The 26,938-nt window shown below is 38.3% G+C and overlaps 1 protein-coding gene across 1 annotated transcript in view; it reads right to left on the bottom strand.

Annotated features, from left to right (window-relative positions):
- LOC124775330 (dynein beta chain, ciliary-like) overlaps nt 1–26,938 on the bottom strand; it is a 702,744-nt gene that overhangs the window by 101,148 nt on the left and 574,658 nt on the right. Inside the window, exons 66-67 of the mRNA XM_047250162.1 lie at nt 13,292–13,502; nt 6,049–6,325 (exon numbers count right to left, since the gene is read on the bottom strand). Coding sequence (XP_047106118.1) covers nt 6,049–6,325; nt 13,292–13,502 — 488 coding nt within the window. The remainder of the gene's footprint in view (nt 1–6,048; nt 6,326–13,291; nt 13,503–26,938) is intronic.

Genomic DNA, 26,938 nt, shown 5'->3' with positions numbered 1-26,938 from the left:
TACATCAATATAGGAGTCCTCCAAGGATGTGTGCTGGGCCCAATCATCTTTTTAATAAACATCAACGATTTTCCACAAAGTGTCAAACATGGTGAATCAGTACTGTTTGCAGATGACAGTAACATCTTAATCAAAGCTGAGTCACCAAGTGTACTCAATGGAAAAGCTGAGGAAACACTTAAGCATATATGCCAGTGGACAGAGGCTAATAAATTAGCCCTAAATGTAAAAAAAAAAAAAAAAAAAAAAAAAAAAAAAAAAAAAAAAAAAAAAAAAAAAAAAATAGTTTCCACTTGAACAGAAAACTGAACAGTACCAAGCTAGTAGTTAATGATGAGCACATAGAATGTGTACCATCAACAAAATTTTTAGGCATGCATGTCGACTCTCAACTACATTGGACCGAGCACACTGCGGTACTTGGAAAGCGAATAGCTTCAGCATGCTATGCAATTAGGATGATAAATTCAGTGTGTAGTAGCTTGTGTACTAGAACTGCATATTTTGTGTATGTCCACTCTACAATTAGTTATGGCACATCCTTCTGGGGATCAACAGAGCAGAACAGACAAACAATATTTAAGTTGCAAAAAAGGGCTGTACAAATCATAACAAAAAGTAGCGATAGATCCCATTGCACAGAGTTATTCAAATCTTTGGGTATAGTGACAGTTCTGTGTGAATACACTTTGCAGACAGTAATATACATAAAAAACACATTGGGCAGTTCCTGATAAACAGATCTATACATGCACATCAAACCAGACACAGACAACACTTCCACCTCTATAGGAAAAAAAATCAAAAACTCAAAATAGCATGTTATATAATGGAATTAAATTGCACAACAACCTTCCACAAGGGATCAAAGACATAAGCGAAATAGACAACTTCACAAAAAAAAAAAAAAAAAAAAAAAAAAAAAAAAAAAAAAAAAAAAAAAAAAAAAAAAAAAACCTCTCTCCGAAAAGTGTCTTTATACTGTCAGGGACTACTTGGAATGAATCAAACAATGGAAAACCCGGGATGGAAAGTTGCTACTCACCATATAGTGCAGATACTGAGTCGCAATAGGCACAATAAAAAGATTCACACAATTATAGCTTTTGGCCATTAAGGTCTTTGTCAGCAGTAGACACACATACACACGCGCACACACACACACACACACTCCTCCCAAATGCAACTAGCACACACGTCTGCAGTCTCAGAGAGCTGAAACCGAACTGCGAGCAGCAGCACCAGTGCATGATGGGAGTGGCGACTGGGTGGGGGTAAGGAGGAGGCTGGGGCGGGGAAGGGGAGGGATAGTATGGTGGGAGTGGCAAACAGTAAAGTGTGTCAGTTTAGGAGGGCAGGAGAGAAAGTGCAGAGGGAGGGAGGGGTTAAGTAGCGGAAAGGAGGGAAATATAAAGTAATTAAAAGACTGGGTGTGGTGGTGAAATGACGGTTGTGTAGTGCTGGAATGGAAACAGGGAGAGGGCTGGATGGGTGAGGACAGTGACTAACGAAGGTTGAGGCCAGGAGGGTTATGGGAACGTAGGATGTATTGCAGGGAAAGTTCCCACCTGCGCAATTCAGAAAAGCTGGTGTTGGTGGGAAGGATCCATATGGCACAGGCTGTGAAGCAGTTATTGAGATGAGGGATATCATGTTTGGCAGCGTATTCAGCAAAAGGGTGGTCCACTTGTTTTTTGGCCACAGTTTGTCGGTGGCCGTTCATGCAGACAGACAGCTTGTCGGTTGTCATGCCTACATAGAATGCAGCACAGTGGTTGCAGCTTAGCTTGTAAATCACATGACTGGTTTGACAGGTAGCCCTGCCTTTGATGGGATAGGTGATGTTAGTGACCAGACTGGAGTAGGTGGTGGTAGGAGGATGTATGGGACAGGTCTTGCATCTAGGTCTATTACAGGGGTATGAGCCATGAGGTAAGGAACTAGGAGCACAGGTTGTGTAAGGGTGGACGAGTAAATTTTGTAGGTACGGTGGACGGTGGAATACCATGGTAGGAGGGGTGAGAAGGATAGTGGGCAGGACATTTCTCATTTCAGGGCACGACGAGAGGTAATCGAAACCCTGGCGGAGAATGTATTTCAGTTGCTCCAGTCCCAGATGGTACTGAGTTATGAGGGGAATGCTCCTCTGTGGCCGGACTGTGAGACTTTAGGAGGTGGTGGGTGACTGGAAAGATAAGGCACAGGAGATTTGTTTTTGTACAAGGATGGGAGGATAATTACAGTCAGTGAAGGCTTCAGTGAGACCCTCAGTATATTTTGAGAGGCACTGCTAGTCACTGCAGATGTGATGACCGCGGGTGGCTAGGCTGTACGGAAGGGACTCCTTGGTATGGAATGGGTGGCAGCTGTTGAAGTGGAGGTATTGCTGGTGGTTAGTAGGTTTGATGTGAACAGAGGTACTGATGTAGCCATCTCTGATGTGAAGGTCAACATCTAGGAAGGTGGCTTGTTGGGTTGAGTAGGACCAGGTGAAGCAAATGGGGGAGAAGTTGTTGAGGTTCTGGAGGAATGTGAATAAGGTGTTCTCACCTTCAATCCAGATAACAAAGATGTCATCAATGAATCTGAAGCAGGTGAGGGGTTTAGGCCTATTACGACTCAGCATCTCCGCTATATGGTGAGTAGCAACTTTGCTTCTCTGGTATTATTACTTGGAATGATGTAAATATATAATTATAAGTAAAAATTATCAACTGTGATATTAAGAGGTTTAACAATGTATCTACATGTTACAATATTCATGAATTTCAACTGTGATAATTATAAATTTGTGAACCCATTGTATATACTGTGCTGACAACATCCATACAATCTTGATTGCCTACGGATGGATAAATAAATAAGAAAGATCTGGTGTATGTACCACCTCTACCACATGATGTAGCAGAGCTCCGGGAGAGAATACGGGACTGCCACAGTCAATGATGCCATGCTGGACGGGTATGGCAAGAATTCGATTACCATATTGATGTCTGCTGGGTCACTCTTGGTTCACACATTGAATGTTTGTAAAAAAAAAACTTCCAGAATTTCTCTTTAAAATGCAATATGTATGACATCTATACAATGTTTAGATCTTGTGCAATAAATAATTGACAATGTTCCTGGACCTAATGTACACCCTGTATACAGGGTGTTACAAAAAGGTACGGCCAAACTTTCAGGAAACATTCCTCACACGCAAATAAAGAAAAGATGTTATGTGGACATGTGTCCGGAAATGCTTAATTTCCATGTTAGAGCTCATTTTAGTTTCGTCAGTATGTACTGTACTTCCTCGATTCACCGCCAGTTGGCCCAATTGAAGAAAGGTAATGTTGACTTCGGTGCTTGTGTTGACATGCGACTCATTGCTCTACAGTACTAGCATCAAGCACATCAGTATGTCGCATCAACAGGTTAGTGTTCATCACGAATGTGGTTTTGCAGTCAGTGCAATGTTTACAAATGCGGAGCTGGCAGATGCCCATTTGATGTATGGATCAGCACGGGGCAATAGCCGTGGTGCGGTACGTTTGTATCGAGACAGATTTCCAGAATGAAGGTGTCCCAACATGAAGACGTTCGAAGCAATTGATCGGCATCTTAGGGAGCACGGAACATTCCAGCCTATGACTCGCGACTGGGGAAGACCTAGAACGACGAGGACACCTGCAATGGATGAGACAATTCTTCGTGCAGTTGACGATAACCCTAATGTCAGCTTCAGAGAAGTTGCTACTGTACAAGGTAACGTTGACCACGTCACTGTATGGAGAATGCTACGGGAGAACCAGTTGTTTCCGTACCATGTACAGCATGTGCAGACACTATCAGCAGCTGATTGGCCTCCACGGGTACACTTCTGCGAATGGTTCATCCAACAATGTGTCAATCCTCATTTCAGTGCAAATGTTCTGTTTATGGATGAGGCTTCATTCCAACGTGATCAAATAGTAAATTTTCACAATCAACATGTGTGGGCTGACGAGAATCCATACGCAATTGTGCAATCACATCATCAACACAGATTTTCTGTGAACGTTTGGGCAGGCATTGTTGGTGATGTCTTGATTGGGCCCCATGTTATTCCAGCTATGCTCAATGGAGCACGTTATCATGATTTCATACGGGATACTCTACCTGTGCTGCTAGAACATGTGCCTTTACAAGTACGACACAACATGTGGCTCATGCACGATGGTGCACCTGCACATTTCAGTCGAAGTGTTCGTACGCTTCTCAACAACAGATTCGGTGACCGATGGATTGGTAGAGGCGGACAAATTCCATGGCCTCCATGCTCTCCTGACCTCAACCCTCTTGACTTTCATTTATGGGGCATTTGAAAACTCTTGTCTATGCAACCCCGGTACCAAATGTAGAGACTCTTTGTGCTCGCATTGTGAATGGCTGTGATACAATACGCCATTCTCCAGGGCTGCATCAGCGCATCAGGGATTCCATGGGACGGAGGGTGGATGCATGTATCCTCGCTAACGGAGGACATTTTGAACATTTCCTGTAATAAAGTGTTTGAAGTCATGCTGGTACGTTCTGTTGCTGTGTGTTTCCATTCCATGATTAATGTGATTTGAAGAGAAGTAATAAAATGAGCTCTAACACGGAAAGTAAGCGTTTCCGGACACATAACATATTTTCTTTCTTTGTGTGATAGGAATGTTTCCTGAAAGTTTGGCCGCACGTTTTTGTAACACCCTGTATAAGGAATAGGAGTAGACCCAAAAATGAATCCTTTTGAACACCCTTTGTGATTTTCACCAGCTCACTAAAATTTTCTACCGTTTCAACATTGAATTACTCAGCACCACTTTTTGCATTCTGTTTGTTAAATATGATTCAAATCAGCTGTGTATAAAGCTATAAGTCCATAAGACTTAAGTTTTTATAAGAGACTGTCATGATCTACAAAACCAAAAGCCTTGAAAAGATAAAAAAAATACCATCTGGTGACATGCTACAGTACTATTTAAGGCTTGTCCTATTTGATGAGTGAATTTATACACAGCATTTATTATCTCCCATTTAGCAGCACACACACTACTTGTGTATGTGTTATTATATATATCTAAAAACAAAGATTCTGTAACTTACCAAATGAAAATGTTGGTACGTCGTAGAAACAATAACAAACACAAACACACACAAAAATTTCAAGCTTTCGCAACCCATGGTTGCTTCATCAGGAAAGAGGGAAGGAGAGGGAAAGACGAAAGGATGTGGGTTTTAAGGGAGAGGGTAAGGAGTCATTCCAATCCCGGGAGCGGAAAGACTTACCTTAGGGGGAAAAAAGGACAGGTATACACTCGCACACACACACATATCCATCCGCACATATACAGACACAAGGCAGAGATGTCAGTCGAGGCAGAAGTACAGAGGCAAAAATGTTGTTGAATGACAGGTGAGGTATGAGCGGCGGCAACTTGAAATTAGTGGAGGTTGAGGCCTGGTGGGTAACGGGAAGAGAGGATATACTGAAGGACAAGTTCCCATCTCCAGAGTTCTGATAGGTTGGTGTCAGTGGGAAGTATCCAGATAACCCGGACGGTGCAACACTGTGCCAAGATGTGCTGGCCGTGCACCAAGGCATGTTATCCATAGGGTGATCCTCATTACCAACAAACACTGTCTGCCTGTGTCCATTCATGCAAATGGACAGTTTGTTGCTGGTCATTCCCACATAGAAAGCTTCACAGTGTAGGCAGGTCAGTTGGTAAATCACGTGGGTGCTTTCACACGTGGCTCTGCCTTTGATCGTGTACACTTTCCGGGTTACAGGACTGGAGTAGGTGGTGGTGGGAGGGTGCATGGGACAGGTTTTACACCGGGGGCAGTTACAAGGGTAGGAGCCAGAGGGTAGGGAAGGTGGTTTGGGGATTTCATAGGGATGAACCAAGTGGTTACGAAGGTTAGATGGACCGCGTAAAGACACTCTTGGTGGAGTGGGGAGGATTTCATGAAGGTTGGATCTCATTTCAGAGATATATATATTCATACTTTTAGTGACAAGAAAAACAGACTCACGGGTTCCATCCAAGATCCTGAGGATTTAGATACAATATTCCTGCTCGAGATACTGTGGCAGGTGTGGCAGTTCGTAAACTGGATATTTCAAAAAGCAGGCGCATCACAGGTGTTAGAGCAATACGCTCATTACTAGCAAGTGTCAAAATTTTATTGTCATCCATTACTGTGTTTAAAGATTCAATCCACATAGGGTCAATGTCTCCATCAAGAACAATCCATTTTGGTCCATCACCAGATAAATTGGCCTGATCTCGCATGAGGGCTGAAAGAAGGCCTGTAACAAAATAATAAATGGCAAAATCTTTCATTTCCATAAGCTTAAATACTGTTAGACCACAGCACGTGGTCACACACTGAACAAAAATGTGTGCCACATCTTAATATTGGACTGCTCTGCCAGACTATAAATGAGAAGGATATAACTTGCTTTGTGAACACAGTTGTACTCAGCAAACAGCCTTTGCTCATGATTTCATTTCCAAATACACAGCTTTCCTGTCATGCAGACTACTATCACTACATGCCACAGACAGTAGATCACTTCTAACACACTGTTTCCAAAAGTTAGTTGATTTCTATTAAACCAAACTACAGTATTTTATCCTGTAACTGTTGGTAAAAATCTGATTGGCTATTAGATTGCTATTCATACAGGAGTGTCTGAAAAAAAGGCATATCCATTACAAATTCTCCATGGAAAATGTGTCATTCAAATGCATTTACTGCATAATTATTGGTCACTACAGCATATCCTCACAATGTGTTCTACATGAGGAATACCAAATAGGAATCATTACTTCCTAGAATATTGGTTCGTGTTGCTTTTCATGTACACACAACAGCATCCTTATGATGCAGATCTGACAGATAATCAGTTATTTTGTTCACTCCCTCAACATTTACTGCTACAACCATTCCATTTCTGCCCAGCAAATTATAATACACTCATACCTCTGATGACTAGATAACAACATATGGTGGCCACGAATTCCAAAAATAGTAAAAGTATCTTTCTTTCTTTTTCATTTTTTTCCACACTGAGTCATAAAACCCTTTATTCTTGCAACACTTCTACGATGTTATCTTCCACTGAATAACAATCACATAGAGTAGTTGGTACAGATGCCTTCTCATGATGTGGTCAAGAAATTCTACTTTGATTATGACTATAAAGTTCATTTCATTATTTTCAATGTTTCAAGCCCAGTTCTCTTTTCTACTTCACTTCAGCTCCCTGTCTACATCAGGACAGTGTTTCATATAACTAATAATCTCTGTAACATAAAGAGAAGTTAGCACTATTACCATAATTTTTCTTCCTTTTTTTGTGAAGCACTTATTTAACTCAAAAGTGACAGAACTTGACAGCTCTGATTATCAAATGAAATTAACTGGGCACCTTCTCATGAGAAAAAGAGAGCCTTTGCATGAGAGAGAGAGAGAGAAGAATGATCCCCCTGCTTCTCTCCATTAATCCACATAATCTTAGGAACTCAGTCTTACATTCATCACCATTCAGCATCATTTGGTCCTGTAATCATTAATATGAAACAGCATTATGGCATATGTTTATATATGGAAGGAACGTTATAAGGGCTGGGATATATGTGAAAGTTTTTTGCTATCAGACAGTCAGGTACTCCCACATAGTACTCACAGAATTGTTTACACTAAGGACAAATTTTTGCATTTTTGCTGACATTTACTGTCTGATAGTCCCTTGTGAGTACTTCCTTTGTGTGTCTGAGAGTCTTGTGTGAACAGATGTAGGAGCATTCACACAGCATGATGAGAGTGTCCATGAGAGATGAGAGAAGCTTGCATAGTCAGTCAATGTGACCGACAAGTTCATGACAGCAACCATAAGAGCCTGCTGCTGCTCAAGGAGAGGTTGGAGCACAGCCTCCATGGACAGAAGAACTAAAGGAACAATCAAATAGAATGAGCACGCAAAACTGAACACCACGCTCTTCACCATTTGTGTTGCACTTTAAGACACAAACAACAGTACAGCCACAGTGAGCCAAACTTTATTCTTCTTCCACATACAAATAAACAACAGTTGAGAATACAGATACCACATAGAAACAATCAAGTTACTCATTCAAGCACCTGCAGACAATAAGTATGAGCACAATATGAGGGCAAGTGCCTGCTACACTGCACTTATAAGCAGGTAGATAGTGCAGTGGATGTGACCGACCAGTTCATGACAGCAACCATAAGAGCCTGCTGCTGCTCAAGCAGAGATTGGAGCACTGCCTCCATGGACAGAAGAACTAAAGGAACAATCAAATAGAATGAGCATGCAAAACTGAACACCACACTCTTCACCATTTGTGTTGCACTTTAAGACACAAACAACAGTACAGCCACAGTGAGCCAAACTTTATTCTTCTTCCACATACAAATAAACAACAGTTGAGATTATAGATACCACATAAAAACAATCAAGTTACTCATACAAGCAGCTGCAGACAATAAGTATGAGCACAATACGAGGGCAAATTGCTGCTACACTGCGCTTATAAGCAGGTAGATAGTGCAGTGGATGTGACCGACCAGTTCATGACAGCAACCATAAGAGCCTGCTGCTGCTCAAGGAGAGATTGGAGCACTGCCTCCATGGACAGAAGAACTAAAGGAACAATGAAATAGAATGAGCATGCAAAACTGAACTCCACACTCTTCACCATTTGTGTTGCACTTTAAGACACAAACAACAGTACAGCCACAGTGAGCCAAACTTTATTCTTCTTCCACATACAAATAAACAACAGTTGAGATTATAGATACCACATAAAAACAATCAAGTTACTCATACAAGCAGCTGCAGACAATAAGTATGAGCACAATACGAGGGCAAATTGCTGCTACACTGCACTTATAAGCAGGTAGACAGTGCAGTGGATACCATGCCATGTGCACAGGCCATGTGGCCCACTGCAGCCAGCCTCTGGTGATCGGCCTGCACAGATGCAAATGGTGGAATATTTGATGTGTAGTGTGCCACCAGCCTTGTGCTGGAACAAATATCCAAGTATTATGTACAGGGTTATAGTAACAACTAAAACAGCTCATGAATCTCAGAGACCCTGCACATAGGCATACAAGCTATGCCCTATGCCTGACAACATACTGCTTACAAGCAGAAGCAGAACAGAGTAAGTAAAGCTGTGAGAAATGCTAAACTTAGCTATGCCCACACATTAATCAACAACAGAAATATATCAGCTGTCCAATGGTCTTGATATAGGCAAGGTAAAAGATGCTGCTGATCCCTTTGTTCCAGCATAAGAACTGAACTGGTACTGCACATTACCTGTAACCACAGCTGAATCGGGATTGAAACATAGACTCATTGTTTACTTCATGGGGGCAAATGACTGTAAATATAAAAAATTCTATGAAAAGCATGTTACTTGCAATACCATCAAAAGCTATCGTGTGTGTCAGACTGGTCATGATGAAATTTATTATTGACCCACTACTGACTACTATAAAAGATATCTTCAACCACTCCTTAACCACAGCTGTTTTCCCTGAGACCTGGAAGCAGAGACATGTTAAGTCACTACCTAAATGGACATTGACACAGCACCCTATGATTACTGACCTATTTCCATTGTTCCTGTATAGTCCACAGCCAGCTAACAATCTACATAACTACAAACAACCTACTAGACATATATCAATCAAGTTTCCATAAACATAACAGCACAACATCTGTCTTAATAAAGGTAGCAGATGACCTCAAACTTGCCGTGGATGCACCAGAGGTGACTATCATGTGTGTCTTAGACTTCGGCAAAGCCTTTGACAATGTTGATTTCGACATTTTACTGATCAAACTTAGTAGCTAAATTTCTCACCAAGTGCAGTGCAATGGCTTCACTCAAGTCTGAGTGTCATGTCCGGCACCATAAAGTCGCAGTGGAGGTGGGTAGTAGCAGGTGTCCCCCTGGGTTCAGTTTTAGGTCCTATACTCATTTCATTGTATGTCAATGATTTGTCATTGGTTTTGTCCTACCGCAAATACCACACGCACGCTGATGACCTCCAGTTGTACCTTAGTGTAAACCCAATAAACCTGGAGACAGCTCTCGAGAATCTCAGTATGACCTGTGTGCACTATCAAAGTGGGTACAGAATATAGGGTTAAAGTTCAAGCCATGCAAAACCCAAGTGGTACTGGTTGGTCATTGCAGGCTCATTAGCCAGAAAAACTGAGAATCTCTATCGGTGTTTAATTCTAAATGAGACAAATATCAATTTCTCTCCCTCATCAAAAAGTCTAGGACTAATAACAGATGAAAATCTAAATTTGACTGAGCATGTAGCTGCAATTTGCAAAAAGGCTTCAGCATCTCTCCATGCCCCACAAAAATATAAAAAGCTCCTCCATCTTGACCTCAAAAAGAATCTTGTATAAACACTTATATTCTCAATAATTGATTACAGTGATGTTATCCTGCAAGGTCTTTTCCAAGAAAGCTCATGGTACCTGGAACTGGTTATCAATGCTTGTGGTCATTATATGTGTGATGCTTCCCTCTCTGACCATATTTCACCATCATATGCACAGCTATCATGGCTGTGTACAGACAAGTGTAGACATTTCCTTACCCTCTGTCTCATCTGCTGCCTTATCAATGCACACTGTCCCTCATATCCATCCTCAACCTTAACAATCTTGCCTGAATAATGTGGTAGAAACAGCCGTTCCCATCAGAGCAAAATCCTTTCTGCCCCATTCCACCATTTAGCCACTTTCTCGAAGTTCTTCTCAGCAGCAGGAGCCTGACTCTGGAATAACCTCTTCCATTACACTAGAGAACTGATTAACATCTCCAGCTTCAGAAGACAGTTAACGAAATTTTTACTGAAGCAACAAGAATGACTACCACTGTCCCTACACACACTTGTCACCAATGTGCTTCATTCTTTCCAACCAGACGTTCCTCACTTCCCACAAGCAGCTGTTGCAGTCACATTTTAAATGCAAACATTTTAGGTTAGGTTTTACTGTGACTATTACTGATATAAAATATCAGTAAGTTCCACTGTTACCAGTCATTTTGATGGTTTAAATCTCCATCATCAGGTGGATCTACATTTGTTCGTACAACATGTGTCTGTTGTGCTACAGTTTTGGGGTACCTTGTGGGGCTGACCAGTGGAGAAACAAAACACTATTTTACAACATGTTTTTGAGGAGATTTTTGACTAAAAACTAAACATATATCTAAAGGTGGAAATAAACAAGTGAAAAAGAATACAGATGGGGCCTGGAACTACTAGGTGCGAAGAACAATATAGCAAAATAGAAACATTATCTAGAAGTACAAAGAGTATATACTGTAACAACATTATTATTTTGGAATTGTGGAGAGCTCTGTTTGAACTGTTGAATACATGCATTGGAATAAAAACTTCAAGGGTATTCAAATCCTTTTCTCCACTTGACAGTGCTCAAATTACCCCAAAATCACAACACAACACACACGTACGTCATACTAACACATGTAAATCCACCTGATGATTGAGGCTCAAGCCTTCAAAATGTGTTGTGGATATAAATAAACAGTGACTGGTAACAGTAAACTTACTGCTGCAGTTCCCCTAACTTCCTTTTCCCCAGAACTCCCTGTACCAGAAAACATCTATTCTGTATAACTATAAATCCTTTTAATATCTGCAGCTATTATTATTGTTATTGTTGTCACCATTATTATTATTATTATTATTATTATTATTACTAATATTAATATTGTTAATATTAGTGGTAGCAGCAGTAATAGAAGTTCTGTCAGTATTAACTTCATTAGTTCATAGTCAGTATTATTTACTCACACTGCCTCTATAGACACTCAAATCATTTTAATACTATTTGTCATATTAAAATTGTCATTTGGTTATAATAGAAGGAAACATTCCACGTAGGAAAAATATATCTAAAAACAAAGATGATGTGACTTACCAAATGAAAGTGCTGGCAGGTCGACAGACACACAAACAAACACAAACATACACACAAAATTCAAGCTTTCGCAACAAACTGTTGCCTCATCAGGAAAGAGGGAAGGAGAGGGAAAGACGAAAGGATGTGGGTTTTAAGGGAGAGGGTAAGGAGTCATTCCAATCCCGGGAGCGGAAAGACTTACCTTAGGGGGAGAAAAGGACGGGTATACCTCGCACACACACACATATCCATCCACACATATACGGACACAAGCAGACATATTTAAAGACAAAATGTCTGCTTGTGTCCGTATATGTGTGGATGGTTATGTGTGTGTGTGCGCGTGTATACCCGTCCTTTTTTCCCCCTAAGGTAAGTCTTTCCGCTCCCGGGATTGGAATGACTCCTTACCCTCTCCCTTAAAACCCACATCCTTTCGTCTTTCCATCTCCTTCCCTCTTTCCTGATGAGGCAACAGTTTGTTGCGAAAGCTTGAATTTTGTGTGTATGTTTGTGTTTGTTTGTGTGTCTGTCGACCTGCCAGCACTTTCATTTGGTAAGTCACATCATCTTTGTTTTTAGATATATAAAATTGTCATTTCATAGATAAGTATGATTTAAAAATGGTACTGTACTTGTGAAAGCCTGGTCTGATGTAGGAGAGGGCCTGATGACCCTAATCAGATCTGATTAAATAAAAAATAAAAATAAATACACAGGAGACCATGGACCATGTATAGAATGCAAGAGCGACCCATTCTTGAGTACTGCTAGAGAGTTTGAGAATTCTACCAGGTCAAATTAAAGGAAGACATGAAAGCAGTTCATGGGCTTGCTGCAAAATTTTTTGCTGGTCAGTTTGAGAGTGTTACAGAAATGTTTTATGAGCTTATATGGTGCTCCTTGGAGAGAAAAAGACAATCTTTTCACAAAACAGTAATCATGAATTTCAGAACACCAGCATTTGTGACAGGCTGCAGAATGACTGCACCGTCCCCAACATTCAGCTTTCATATGGACAGAATAAAAAATAAGGGATATGAAAGCTCATACAGAAGCACACAGGCAACCATTTTTCACTCACTCAACTTGTGAGAGGAACAGCAAAAGGAAATGACTGGCAATACCGCAAAATTCCCTCTGCCAGCACTGTACTGGCTTGCAGACTATGTACGTAAATGCAGAAATTCACTGTGGAGTTCAGTTTAGTTAACATTTTTATTTACATTTACCCCTTCTTATAAAATGTATAGTAGACAAATGGAATCAGTCACTCACCATCCTTCCACTCTCTTGTTGCTGGATTGATTATGCCAAAAAGTTCATCGTTTGTAACTGCCTTAGGGTTAAGATCATTGAATACAGGTTTTCTTCTCATATTCTGATATGTTTTGAACAATGAGCGCCAAACCATAGTTTTTCCTGTTCCGGCATTCCCAACAATAAATACTGAATGTCGTACTTCTAATAATTCTTCAAGTTGAACAATCTACAAAAGAATAATACTACATCACTGATATTCCAACAAATAATGAATATAAAAAAGTGGTTCGTATATGTGGAAAACTAAAATGATGGTAGAGGAATAAACACATATACTTCTACCACAATAAAGGCTTACAAACAATTCAAAGGATAAGTTAAACAATGAAGTCCAGTGTTATTTTTTGTCAGACCTTATGCTTTAACTTTTACATATATTGCAAATTTGTCAATTCAGCTGTTTCTTCAAGATATTGAAATTTTGTAACTCACTCTATTTTACATATTTATGCTCCTGTGTATTTTGGTGCATTTTCATGTTTGTCATATTTTTTCAGCAGGAATTTTGAGACTAGTTCTATTTATTATTTTTTCCAGAACACTTATTTGAGTAACTACTTCTATGATGTACTGTAAAAGTACTCCAAAACTGAGGCATTTATCTTAATTCCATCTGACTTCTGTCCCAGAATTATTACTTCAATTTTGTGATTTTTTTAGCTCAAAATTCCAGATCATTACAATTTCTTTCTAGAGTGTTGTTAAATAGTAAGATTTATATCTGTTTTTTTAATTGATCAACTCAATCATTCAATGTACAGAAGTGTACAACATGATATGGGACAAGTGAAAAAAATGACACACGAACTTATACAGACACAGCACTGTTTCTTATAGCGTATACGTCACTGAAGATATATTACATATGTATTCATAATAATAATACCATAATAAGAATAATTTCAAGTAATAATTTTGGTCATAATCAGACAGCAAAAGTCATTCATGGACAATAAGTTATTTCTAATGAAACAGTTTGATTTTGAAACTTAAAAAAATATATAATTTAATTTGTGATAGATCACATTCAAGTAAGTCTTGTATGCTGTAAAAGCAATGCTTTGTTAGGAGTGCTCTTAAGGTATATATATATTTTGCCCCTAAATACTTTCTACTTCTTTCGGGAGATGGTTGTAGAGTTTGATTCCCATACATTTAACACTATTGCTATATAGTTAAGTAGAATGGGGAACTAGTCTTAACAACTTTTTTGACCTTCTGTCATTGTGGCAACTGTCCAGATTCTTATGCAATCTACTGATGTTTTGTTTAATAAAATAGAGAATTTCAAATATATATTGGCTAGGGAGAGGCAAGATGTTTAATTTTTAAACAGTGGTTTACACATTCCTCTTTGTTTTTGTACAGGATTATTCTGATTGCTTTTTTTCAGTATAAATAATTTTCTAGATTCAGTACTATGATCCCATAAAATAATTTCATAGCACAGTACTGAAGGGAAAAGAGCATAATCCATACATGTCAATGTGTTGGTATTTAGCTCATCCCTCACTGAGTGGAGCATAAAACAAACTTTGCTTGGCCTGGATAAGATAATAAAGCCTTTTTTATTTTCAGAAGATCTGAAGAATGTACAGCAGCTTAATAAAACTGGTTATCACTGTAGAAAAGCGTGCCTTCAGTCTGTAATAAAAAACATTTCAATAATTCAGATTTTATTGAATTATCCACTTTCCAGTGCAACAAGCCTTCACACAGAGATGAAAACTGATGATAATTGTGGCCAAGAGGAACAGCTCCCTATCAATGAATAAAATAAGAACAGTGGGGGGGGGGGGGGGGACACAGTTGACAGGTTTTTAATTTTCCCAGAATATAGACACAATTTATAGTATTCTCTTAAATCAGCATGATTATCTAAATGTTTACTACATCAATGAAAATAATCAATTTTTGAAAATATAATGTAATTGGATAGATAAAGCATTAGCGGGAGAATATACATGTACAGACACTTAAATTTGCAAGTGTTCAGGTTGAATGTCTTCTTCTTCTGGCAGAAGAATGGATTGGGACAGAAGAGGGATGAAGGAAAAGGACTGGGAGGTTTAAGAAATAATGAGAGTTTGGAAAAGTTACCCAGAAACCTGGTTCAGTGCAGACTTATTGGACGGGATGAGGAGGAAAGACTGATTCAAATTATTTAGAATGAATTAAGATAAAAAACAGCTATGTATTTTAAGAGAAAGAGCAGTGTGTTTCTTCAGAATAGCTGCTTTTCTGCTGATATCAATAACGGCTGTTCAAATACAAGCTGGAATATCGTAACATAGCTTTACTCGTGACGTAAAAATGGCGTGCCTTATTTTCTTACATAGTGTCCATCAAAAGAAATACATTTTTGCTAATAGATATGAAGCTTTCCAATTCCTTCATTGAAGAAAGAAGTTGGCTGCCCCAGTACCCAGCAGCACACAACTTGCTCAACAACAGTGTCATCTTCAAAGTTCTGTCGTCCTAACGCCTTCTTCAGTGAATCAAATGTGGTAGTCACATGGGAGCAGTCTGGATTGTAAAGTTACCAGTGTTGCTCAGAGAGTTTTTCACAAGTTAGTGCCACTGTATGCAGCCATAAAATGCCATGCAGAAAGAGGACATCACGAATCAGTTGCTGGCACTGTTTGTTGTCGTAAGTAGTCATGACACTATCGAGTAGCTTGCAGTAGTATGTCGCATTCTCTTTCCTTCTCCCATTCAGGTAGTCAATCAGTAATATATCTTTTGAGTCCCAAAATACAGTTGTCAAAACTTTTTTGAGCATTGGCCTTGATCAGTGCCCCCACTTGAACACTCCTTGACTCCATGCACATCCTGGGTATAGTGATGGGCCCATGTTTCGTTGCAGGCTGTAATTTGGCCTGCTTCTTCATAGTGATTCAGAAGTTGTCAACAGATGCCTTTCTGTGCATTCTATTGAATCTTGGTGAGAAGACATGAAATCCACCTTGCCAATATTTTTCCATATCCAAGTTTGTAAGATAAAATGGTATCGACATGGCCAACACGTATTCCCACCGGCAATGCAATCTTGGCCACAGTAATGCAGCAATCACCTTCTACAATATCACACACAGTTTGAATATTGACTTCAATGCTACTGGTCACTGGACATCTTTTATAGCTTTGATCTTTCACTTTATCATAACTATTTTGAAACTTCTGGGCTTAAAGTTTTCCAAGCCTGTTTTTCCACTCACTGCATCCTCCCCATAATTTATTTCTTTTATCCTTTTAAATATGTGAGGGATTAAAGGTTATTATGCTACCATTAAAAAAAATGCAACATGAGGTTACTTAACAATCTTATTTCCTTTTACACTAGTTTTTAAAACTACATGTGGTGTTTTATTTAAGGTTGTTTAGAATTTTTTTCTGTATCTAACTTCTAAAACATTCTCGTGGGTGAAGTCCAGGGTCTTCCTTTTATCTCTGAATTTGTATTTCTCACATGACTGACTAGCAGTCTGATCAGATTTCTTCTATAGGAAAGCTAAGTCTGCAGTTGTTCTCCAAATTCATTTTGCTGTATTCAGTAAAGCATATAACTAGAATAACTTCAATCAGCCAAAAGAATAATTTTTTCCACCAGTTATATGATTGTCTTGTAAAACCGTAACCACAATACTGATAAGCCCTGACAACCCCGTCAATAAACTTAGAGTATTGCAAAATAACAGACAGTTTTAGGAACTGCAAAGGCTCTTTCTTTCTGTAACCAGTGATCAACTATGTTTGAGGACCAAAAAATGTATGGAATATTGTCACGGACTGAAAGATATGTAATTTTCATTTTTCTCTGACAGGCGTGTAACTCAGATTCATCAAGTTTCATCTTCTTCAAATAGCATGGAAAGTCTTTCCTAGAAGATATAGCTATACATGTTAGATTAAATTGCATTTCCTGCAATTTTGAGCAACTCTGGGGGCTTGCATGGAACCTGTCAGTAAAGATACGATAGTCTAAACCATCTGGACAAGCTTGCAATTGCTATGCAAAGTGAACCACTCTTCAGGTTCCACAAGGTAATAGGCTTCTATGGATATTGGCACGTAAATTGAATTCTTCCTTTGAATCCTACTGTGCTCTCATCTACAGCCAAATTTCTTTTTGGTATACATCAAGTCCTTTGCATTTACCATCAATATACTCACTAACATCCTTCACCTTGCTCCCTCTTATACAGTGACACATCTGTGCTGTGACAGGTGAAAATAGATGCAGCATTCAAAATATTTGAATAAAAAAGGAGACAGAGGAAAAGATCCTTGAAAAATGGAGTTTGTTCTAACCAGTCTACTGTAAAACAGTCAAATAGTTCTGCATTCAAATTCAAGGCCCCGTTCAATATTACACCAAGCTCGTAGTGAAATTGCATGCTCATGGAATATCGTCTCTGTTATGTGACTGGATTTGTGATTTCCTGTCAGAGAGGTCACAGTTCATAGTGATTGACGGAAAGTCATCGAGTAAAACAGAAGTGATTTCAGGCATTCCCCAAGGTAGTGTTATAGGCCCCTTGCTGTTCCTTATCTATATAAATGATTTGGGAGACAATCTGAGCAGCTGTCTTCGGTTGTTTGCAGATGACACTGTCATTTATCGTCTAATAAGTCATTAGAAGATCAAAACAAACAGCAAAATGATGAAGAAAAAATATCTGAATGGTGCGAAAAGTGGCAGTTGACCCTAAATAATGAAAAGTGTGAGGTCATCCACATGAGTGCTAAAAGGAACTCCTTAAACTTCAGGTACACGATAAATCAGTATAATCTAAAAGCTATAAATTTAACTAAATACATAGGTATTACAATTACGAACAACTTAAATTGGAAAGAACACAGAAAATGTTGTGGGGAAGGCTAACCAAAGGTTGCATTTTGTGGGCAGGAAACTTAGAAAATGTAACAGACCTACTACGGAGACTGCCTACACTACACTTGTCCGTCCTCTTTTAGAATACTGCTGCGCGGTGTGGGATCCTTACCAGATAGGACTGACGGAGTACGTCAAAAAAGTTCCAAGAACGGCAGCATGTTTTGTATTATCGTGAAATATGGGAGAGTGTGTCACAGAAATGATACAGGATTTGGGCTGGAAATCATTAAAAGAAAGGTGTTTTTTGTTGCGACGGAATCTTCTCAAGAAATTCCAGTCACCAACTTTCTCCTCCGAATGCGAAAATATTTTGTTGACACCAACCTACATAGGGAGGAACGATCACCACAATAAAATAAGGGAAATCAGAGCTCGTACGGAAAGATATAGGTGTTCATTCTTTCCGCGTGCTATACGAGATGGGAACAATAGAGAACTGTGAAGGTGGTTTGATGAACCCTCCGCCAGGCACTTAAATGTGATTTGCAGAGTATCCATGTAGATGTAGATGTGGACCTTCAATTTTTCTAATGAAACATCATTCCATGAGTGCCATGTTCAGTGTTTTGTAAGCGGAGTGATATTTTTCCTTTGTTAATACACATGTTTGTAGATTTCACAATTTCACTAATAAGATTGTTAGTGAAGATGATGTGGAAATAATAAAGTTTGGATTTTGGTCAAAAACCATGAGGATTGGTGAAATCCTGTTGCTTGACAGAAAAATTAAATTTCATGAAACCACCATCACCATTGTGATGAAACTTCAGGTATTTGCTACACATTGCGTCTCTTCAAGACTTTGCACTCCATTAGTAGATTGTGATTCAATATAATTTATATCACTGCACACAGCAATCTCTCCATGATCACTTTCATCACTAATTCTCCTTCATTCTCAATGTCTTTGAGAAGCCACTTAGCAATATCATCACTTACATATTTTCTACTGGTCATTATCCTACTAGAAAGGTGCAAACACAATATGGTTTGAGGTGTCAGTGCTTCATACTGAGTGCTGCCATGCACCTAATGAATTCCAAAAATGGTGCACATGGAAATTAAAATAGTGAAAACATGTCAGAAATTCATCCAAAATTGGAGCCATATCAGAAAATTGTGTCAGATACAGTCTGACATTGGATTCAAAAGGATTAAACAAACACTTGGGTTTTACACAGAGTACTGTCACCAAGCTGTGCTTGCAGTCTCTTCAAAATGTCACTTGCTTTCACTCCTTTTTGGTGAAAAAACGAATAATAATCCATTGTGGAACAGACACAGGTATTACCTGTTTACTCAAAGTGATATTGAAATGACAGACTTGAGTGTGTTGACTACGTGTCTGGCTATCCCCTCTTCTATTCCCTCTTCATTCTACGATAAAAGATTTCCCAAGATGCCGGACTGCTCATGCCATGTGAGTCCAATGAACAAAGTTCAAGTTTACATTTGGATGGCCATCATGATTTGTAATGGATTAAAAACTGAAATCTACAAGTAATTTCTGTAATCAACTATGTTAACAGATTAGTGTTAATTGTAACTCACTATAGTGTACTTTTGCAGAAGTAGCATGGTGGACACTACAAATCACGAGTGTGTTAGTGCTTCAAATGTAAAATGAAGAGTGAAAAATATGTGTAATATACAGATGTCGAGGTTTTTATAGTGCTCCTAAGTGTATTGTGCATCATATTATCACAAAAATAGAGGAAAAGAGGGAGTAGAAACAGTTACACATAGTGAACAGTTAAACATAGTGAAACAAACCAAGATAGCAAGTGTTTAGTGAAATAATACTGTGAATATAGTCAAATTTGTGAAAATAAACAAGAGAAGAATCAAGCCTACATGTGTAATTTTCGCCATTACAAGAGAGTTTGTTACAATACCAAGCTAATGAAATTTGTATAAACTGTGGACACAGTGTAAATATAAATCAGTGCATGTACTAGTGAAAACCTTTGAAATAAGTGAGTAGTACAATTCTGAACTATATGTTTAAAGTGCACAAACGAAACGGAAATGAAGACACAACAGTACCAGTATTCCAGGTATGCTTACTATAATAAAAATGTTTTTCTGCGAAGCATGGTGCAGAAAAGTAAATCATCATAATGCAGAGTATGTAAATTGGTCAGCACAAGGCACAGAATGAAATCAATGGCTCGAAACTAAACATGGTACAAGGAAATACTCAGGATGAAATTTCCCGACAACGAATGAAAGACGAAGTTTTGCGAGTGGATGCTCTAACTGCACACCCTACTGACAGTTTGAAGGCTCTAAAAGAACAATTAAACTGTATGACTGCAACAAACAGTGCATCAATTTGTTCAGATGACTGAAAATGTAGACCAAATTTATAAAAGGAAAAACAAAACAGTGATATTGCTGAATGTTCCAATAATTGTCTTACATAACATATCCCGTAAAAGCAAATATTGCACAAACAGAAATGCAATTAGTAGGGAAAGGAATCAGGAATCAATGTAATACAGCTATGCCAGAAACTAAAGTTCTTATGCTGACTTACCAAAACGCCAGAAACTGTGTAAGCCTGTTAAATGAATTATCACAAGAAATACTTTCTGTAACATCCTTTTGTTAAACCAGGTGTGTTATTTAATGAAGTTACTAGAGACAATCATAGCAGAATCAAACGCCTAGGAAAAGAAGACACCCTAATAGACTGTGCTGGATCAAATGACAGAAGAAACTGGAAGATGACCTGTAATATTTGAAATGCTGTAGAAGAGTTAATCAGGAATACGTTACACACAAGGGTGATACTGTGTACAGTCCCATACCAGCAAGACAGGGTACAGACAAATTATATCATATATCAGCTGAACAAGTACATTATAAAAACCTGTGAACAATACAATCGTGTCACAGTACTTGATGTAAACAGATTCCTAAGAAGACAAGATTTCACATGGCAAGGATTGCATACAAACAAAAGAGGAAGAAAGAAACTATGCAGAGAATTAAAGTATGCAATAACAACCAAAAAGCAGACCTTAGACATGGGAAACAACTTAGTAGTAACCATCATGCCAGAAGTAGAAAAATCAAAAAACCAGGAAGATGGAAAAACTGGACAATCACATTCCAACAATGAGATTGACCACACTGAACCAAGAAAAATAGAAGCAGATGCAGCATTAACAGCAGTACTGGAACAAGCAACATCATCATCATCCCAATCAACAGCAGAACCACAACCACCATTGGCAACAGCAGCAGAGCCACAGTCACCAGTGGCAGCAGCATCCCAAGAATCATTATCATCAGAAACACAGGCAATGGAAAATGCAACATCAACACTGGCAGAAGTAATAGGAGCCACTCATCCCCTTAATAAGACAAGAACTTCACCACCATGCCATCTGAAGGAGCAGTCAACATTGGAAAATCCATCAAATGGTCATATCAGTATATCAGGAAGAGGAAAGCAACAGTTCCATCCCATCTCAATGATTTTTTGCTGAAGGACTACAGGAAAACCACAGTAAGAGAAGTACAAGTTTAATGTTCTTACAAATTAATGTGTATTCTCTTAAGAACAAACTTAATGAACTTCAGTATTGGCTGGAAAACTTAAACTGCATTGTAATTTCAATAAATGAACACTGGTTTAACAATGAAGAACCTAAATTAAGTGTACCATTTGGATATGAATTGGCAACCAGCTACTGTAGAACAAGCTACTGTAGAACAAGCATTAAACATGGTGGTGTATCTGTATATGTTAAAAATAGTGTGAACCTAATCTATGAAGTTATAGATGTAAGTGGACTGTGCGTAGAAGCAAAATTTGAAGCTGCAGCCATAATGCTGCCAAACCAGGAAATTATAATAGCTTCAGTATACCGCCCCCCAAAACACAATGAAGACCTTTTTGTGGAGCTTCTGGAGAAACTGATACTCTTGCTACTTAAATACAAAAATTACAGAATACTAATATTTGGTGATATCAATATACACATCAGGTTTAAGAATAGAAAGGTTGATCACTTGCTAAATACATTAAGGTCCCTCAACCTCAGTTTTTTTTAGCTTCAAGATGGCGGCGTGTGTAGATATCCGCGATTTTACTCCAAAAATAAGTTACAGTGAAGCCGTTAAAAATTCGTGTGTAAGTTGCAAAAGTGAATTATTAAAGTATAATGAGCGTATTGTTAGTTTACAATGTGTAATCAGCAGTCTAAGAATAGAAATCGACAGCCTGAAGTCCGAAAATATGGAACTGAAGTCGAAGCGAAACATGGATCCATTGCTTCAAGACAGACAGAAGGACAAAAACTTTCGCGAGAACATGGCTACATTGGTGCAAAATGATGCTGATAAATCATCAGAATGGAAGGTAGTACACAACAAGCGTCAAACAATCGGCACTAAAAATTCGTGTACAGCAAATGTTTCGAGGTTCGAGAATATAAACAATTTTGATGTACTTTGTTCTAGTAACAGTCTCACTGAAAGTGAAAACAATCGTAAGAAGAGTGTGCCGATAAACTATCGGAAAAAGGTTAGGTTTGATCTTCCAAAGCCACAACATTCAGTTAACAGCAATGAAAGTGGCAGTGGTGTGATCCAGTCTGCTGTGAGTGAAACATCAACAAATCGTTTCCACATTTTCGCTGATAGTCATGGTAGAGGCATGGCTGATATAGTGAAAAGCAGTTTTAATGCTGCCGATGTTTGTGGAATTGTGAAGCCAGGTGCTAAAGTTCAAGAAGTTGTAGCGGGGTGTGATCCTGAAAAAGTAAAAAACGAATGTGTGATCTTAATAGGTGGCTCAAACAACGTTGCCTGCAACGAAGGGAATGATGCCATACAGTCGCTCAGGAAGAAAATATCGGCACTTCATCAGTCTAAGGTATTTGTTGTGAATATTCCAAAGAGACATGACTTAATTCCACAGTCCTGTGTAAATGAAGCTGTCTCACAAACGAACTCTAAGTTAGCAAAGTTGTGTAAGCATTTTAAAAATACTTGTGTTGTAGATGTAAGCAGTTTTGGACGAGATTTATTTACAAGACACGGTATGCACCTGAACAGATCAGGAAAAAAAGCATTAGGTACCCTCTTAAAAACAAAAATATTGGAAGAAGTCCACAAATGTACCCCAAAGTTGGAACCAATCGCACTTGAATGGCTCCAACCATCAAGTCAGACTCGGTTTCAAACTCAAATGTTTCAGGAAATTGTTAGTAATGAATGTACTGTGTCTGTAGCTACCGATAATTTTTTAGGCAAAAGTTTAGATCTGTTTCTAATTCCAAAGAAAAGACGATTTTTCACCAGAATGTGGGAGGACTTGGTAATAAAGTAAATGACATTACTGTTCTGTTAGAGGAACCACAAGGAATAAAAGATACTGATGTATTATGTTTTAGTGAACATCATGTGAAGGATATTGAAAGGTTGCAACTAAGTGGTTACTGTCAGGCAACGCATTACTCTAGAACCATCATGGAAAAAGGTGGAGTGGTAATTTATGTAAAAAACAACATATCTTACAATGCATTAGATTTAAAGAGCCATTGTATAGAGCAACAAATTGAAGTATGTTGTGTTGAGATTACTGTAAATGATTTCACGGCTGTAGTGTTAGCACTGTATAGATCTCCCTCAGGGAATTTGAATGTATTTCTTAAGCACTTAGATTCTTTATTATCCATTCTGTACTCAAAGTCCAAGAACTTGATAATTACTGGTGACTTTAATGTTGATTTCCTAAATGAGAGCAATAGTAAAGCTGATTTAGTACATTTAATGGAGTCTTATAATCTGATGGCAATAGTAGATTTCCCAACTAGGATTACTGATAACAGTAAAAGTCTGATAGATAATATATTTATAGATAAGTCTACATGGAATGAGATCACTGTACATCCAATCACTGGCCTTTCTGATCATGGTGGTCAATTGCTTAGGCTCAATTACATCAGTGTGTGCAACAGTTCCGAGCATTCTTGGAAATCTTTTAGAATAATAAATGAACAGGGCCTTAAAAAATTCAATGAGAGCCTAAAAGAGATAGACTGGAGCCGAGTTTATAGGGAAACAGATGTAAACAGAAAGTACAATTCATTTTTAAATGAATTCATGTCTGTATTTGAGTCCATCTTTCCCAAAAAAGTAGTTAGAAATAGTCATATAGGCAATGCCAAGAAGTCTTGGATCACTACAGGGATAATAACATCTTGTAGAACAAAGAGGATGTTATACAGTTCTCTCAGGACTTGTAATGATCCAAAGAAACGACAACACTACAAACTTTACTGTAGCATTCTCAAGAAGGTTATAAATAAATCTAAAAGTATGTGCATAAAATCAGAAATTGAAAGCTCAGAAAATAAAATTAAAACTATATGGAATGTAATAAAGAGGGAAACTGGCAGGACAACAGGGAACATGTCTCAGGTAGAGATTAATACAGGGGACAGTATCATAAAGAAACCTGAGTTGGTTGCAGAAATATTTAATAACCACTTTTTGAGAGCAGCAGAGAAGACAGGCTGTAATGGTTCTATGGAAGAATCATTGTCCCTCTTACAGAAAGCTATTAGCAACAGAATCCCACAGTTATCCTTACCTCCAGTTACTGTAAGCGAAGTCATAAGAGTAATTAGATCATTAAAAAATAAAAATTCTGCTGGTGTGGACAATATTTCTAGTAAAATACTGAAACACTGTTATAAATTTGTTAGTCCCGTCTTATGCAACATATTCAATGCATCCCTACAAGATGGGATTGTCCCTGACAGACTTAAGTTGGCTGTAGTGATTCCTCTCTTTAAAAAAGGGGATAAAAGCATTGTTACAAACTATCGCCCAATATCCCTATTAACTACCTTCTCGAAAATTCTAGAAAAACTCATGCACAGGAGGATTGTAGACCATCTCAACATCCACAGTATCTTAAGCAAAAATCAGTTTGGGTTTCGTGCCGGTCTTTGTACTGAACAGGCAATATTCTCTTTCAGCAACCAAGTTTTGGAAGCCATTAACAAAAAAATGTCTCCAGTGGGTATTTTTTGTGATCTTACGAAAGCCTTTGACTGTGTAAACCACCAGATTCTTTGGAAAAAGGCAGAATACTATGGTTTAGGTGGTACTGTTGGCTTGTGGCTACAATCATATCTACAGGATCGGAAGCAGACTGTAATGCTAAATGGCTCTTCTGGAGAACCTGCCTCGTCTGAATGGGGCACGATAACATGTGGTGTGCCTCAAGGCTCCGTTTTGGGCCCACTGCTTTTCCTCATCTTTATTAATGATCTTCCTCTTTGTTCTGAGACAAACAGCAAATTTACCCTGTTTGCCGATGATACCACAATTCTAATTGACGATTTGATTGATCATGATCTTGAAAAAACTACAAATACTGTTTTTAATGACATCTTAAATTGGTTCTCCTCAAATGGTCTCTCGCTCAATGCAGATAAAACTCATTATATGAGGTTCCATACAGCACAAAGTAATCCCGATGAAATTAACATAAAATGTAGAGATCAACCAATACAGAAAGCTGAAGACACAAAATTCCTGGGTGCTTACATAGACAGTAAATGTAATTGGTCGGTTCACATTCTTCATCTATGTAAAAAACTTAGCTCGGCAACATTTGCATTACGGGTAATTTCTTCAGTGGCTGAAGTTGACACTATTAAGGTTGCCTACTTTGGCTACTTCCACTCATTGATGTCATATGCTATCATATTCTGGGGGAACCAACCACTTGCAAAAAAAGTTTTCACCATCCAAAAAAAAGCAATCAGAATAATGTGTGGGGTCCATCAAAGACACTCTTGCAGGCACTTGTTTCGGAAGATAGGTATCCTAACAACTGCCTCACAGTATATTTTTTCCTTGCTGACCTTTGTGTGCAAAAATTATTCCATCTACCAAGACAACAGTAAATTCCATGGTTATAATACCAGAAACAAAAACAATCTACATTTAGAAATGAAACGTCTCACTCTGGTACAAAAAGGAGTTTACTACTCCAGCATTAAGCTGTTCAATGCTCTACCACTACATATCAAATGTGTTCATACAGAACTGCCAAAATTTAAACAAGTTCTCAAAGATTACCTGACAGAGAAATCTTATTATACTGTGGATGAATACCTGAAAGAAAATGTATACCATCACTAAACTTATTGTGTCTAGAAGTAGTTCAATTGATTTTATTGTGCATTTGGGCATTAGCGCACTTTTTGTAACAACAGATTGGCTGTACATGTATTTACTCTTGTAGGTCTAATATCTGATTTAACTTTGTGCTCTTATCTTTAACCTTTATTTGAAACTCCTTTTTCTGTCAAATGGTAGTTATGTTATCTAGCTGACATTGTATCTGTTATTTTATTTATAGTATGTCTTACTTAAACTATGTACAATTTTCCATTGAATTGCCCTTGTATTTATTGTAAGTTTAAATTGAAACCTGTACAATTTGACACGTTCCATATCCTTGTGATTGACTCACTAACTGGATCTACGGAACAAGAAATAAATAAATAAATAAATAAATACAGACCCACAAGACAGGAAGCATGTCTAGATAACATAATTTGTAATTTTCATCTAAACAAAATAGAATTCAACACAATCAAGCTAGGCATTTCAAATCATGAGGGACTGTGGCTCAGACAAACTCTTATCAGTAAAGCACCTGAAACTTC

Source organism: Schistocerca piceifrons, chromosome 2 (genome assembly GCF_021461385.2).
Source record: "Schistocerca piceifrons isolate TAMUIC-IGC-003096 chromosome 2, iqSchPice1.1, whole genome shotgun sequence".
In the NCBI taxonomy this organism is placed as follows: Eukaryota; Metazoa; Arthropoda; class Insecta; order Orthoptera; family Acrididae; genus Schistocerca; species Schistocerca piceifrons.
Note: the sequence above shows the minus strand (reverse complement) of the source record. Positions and strands in the feature narration are given on the sequence as shown.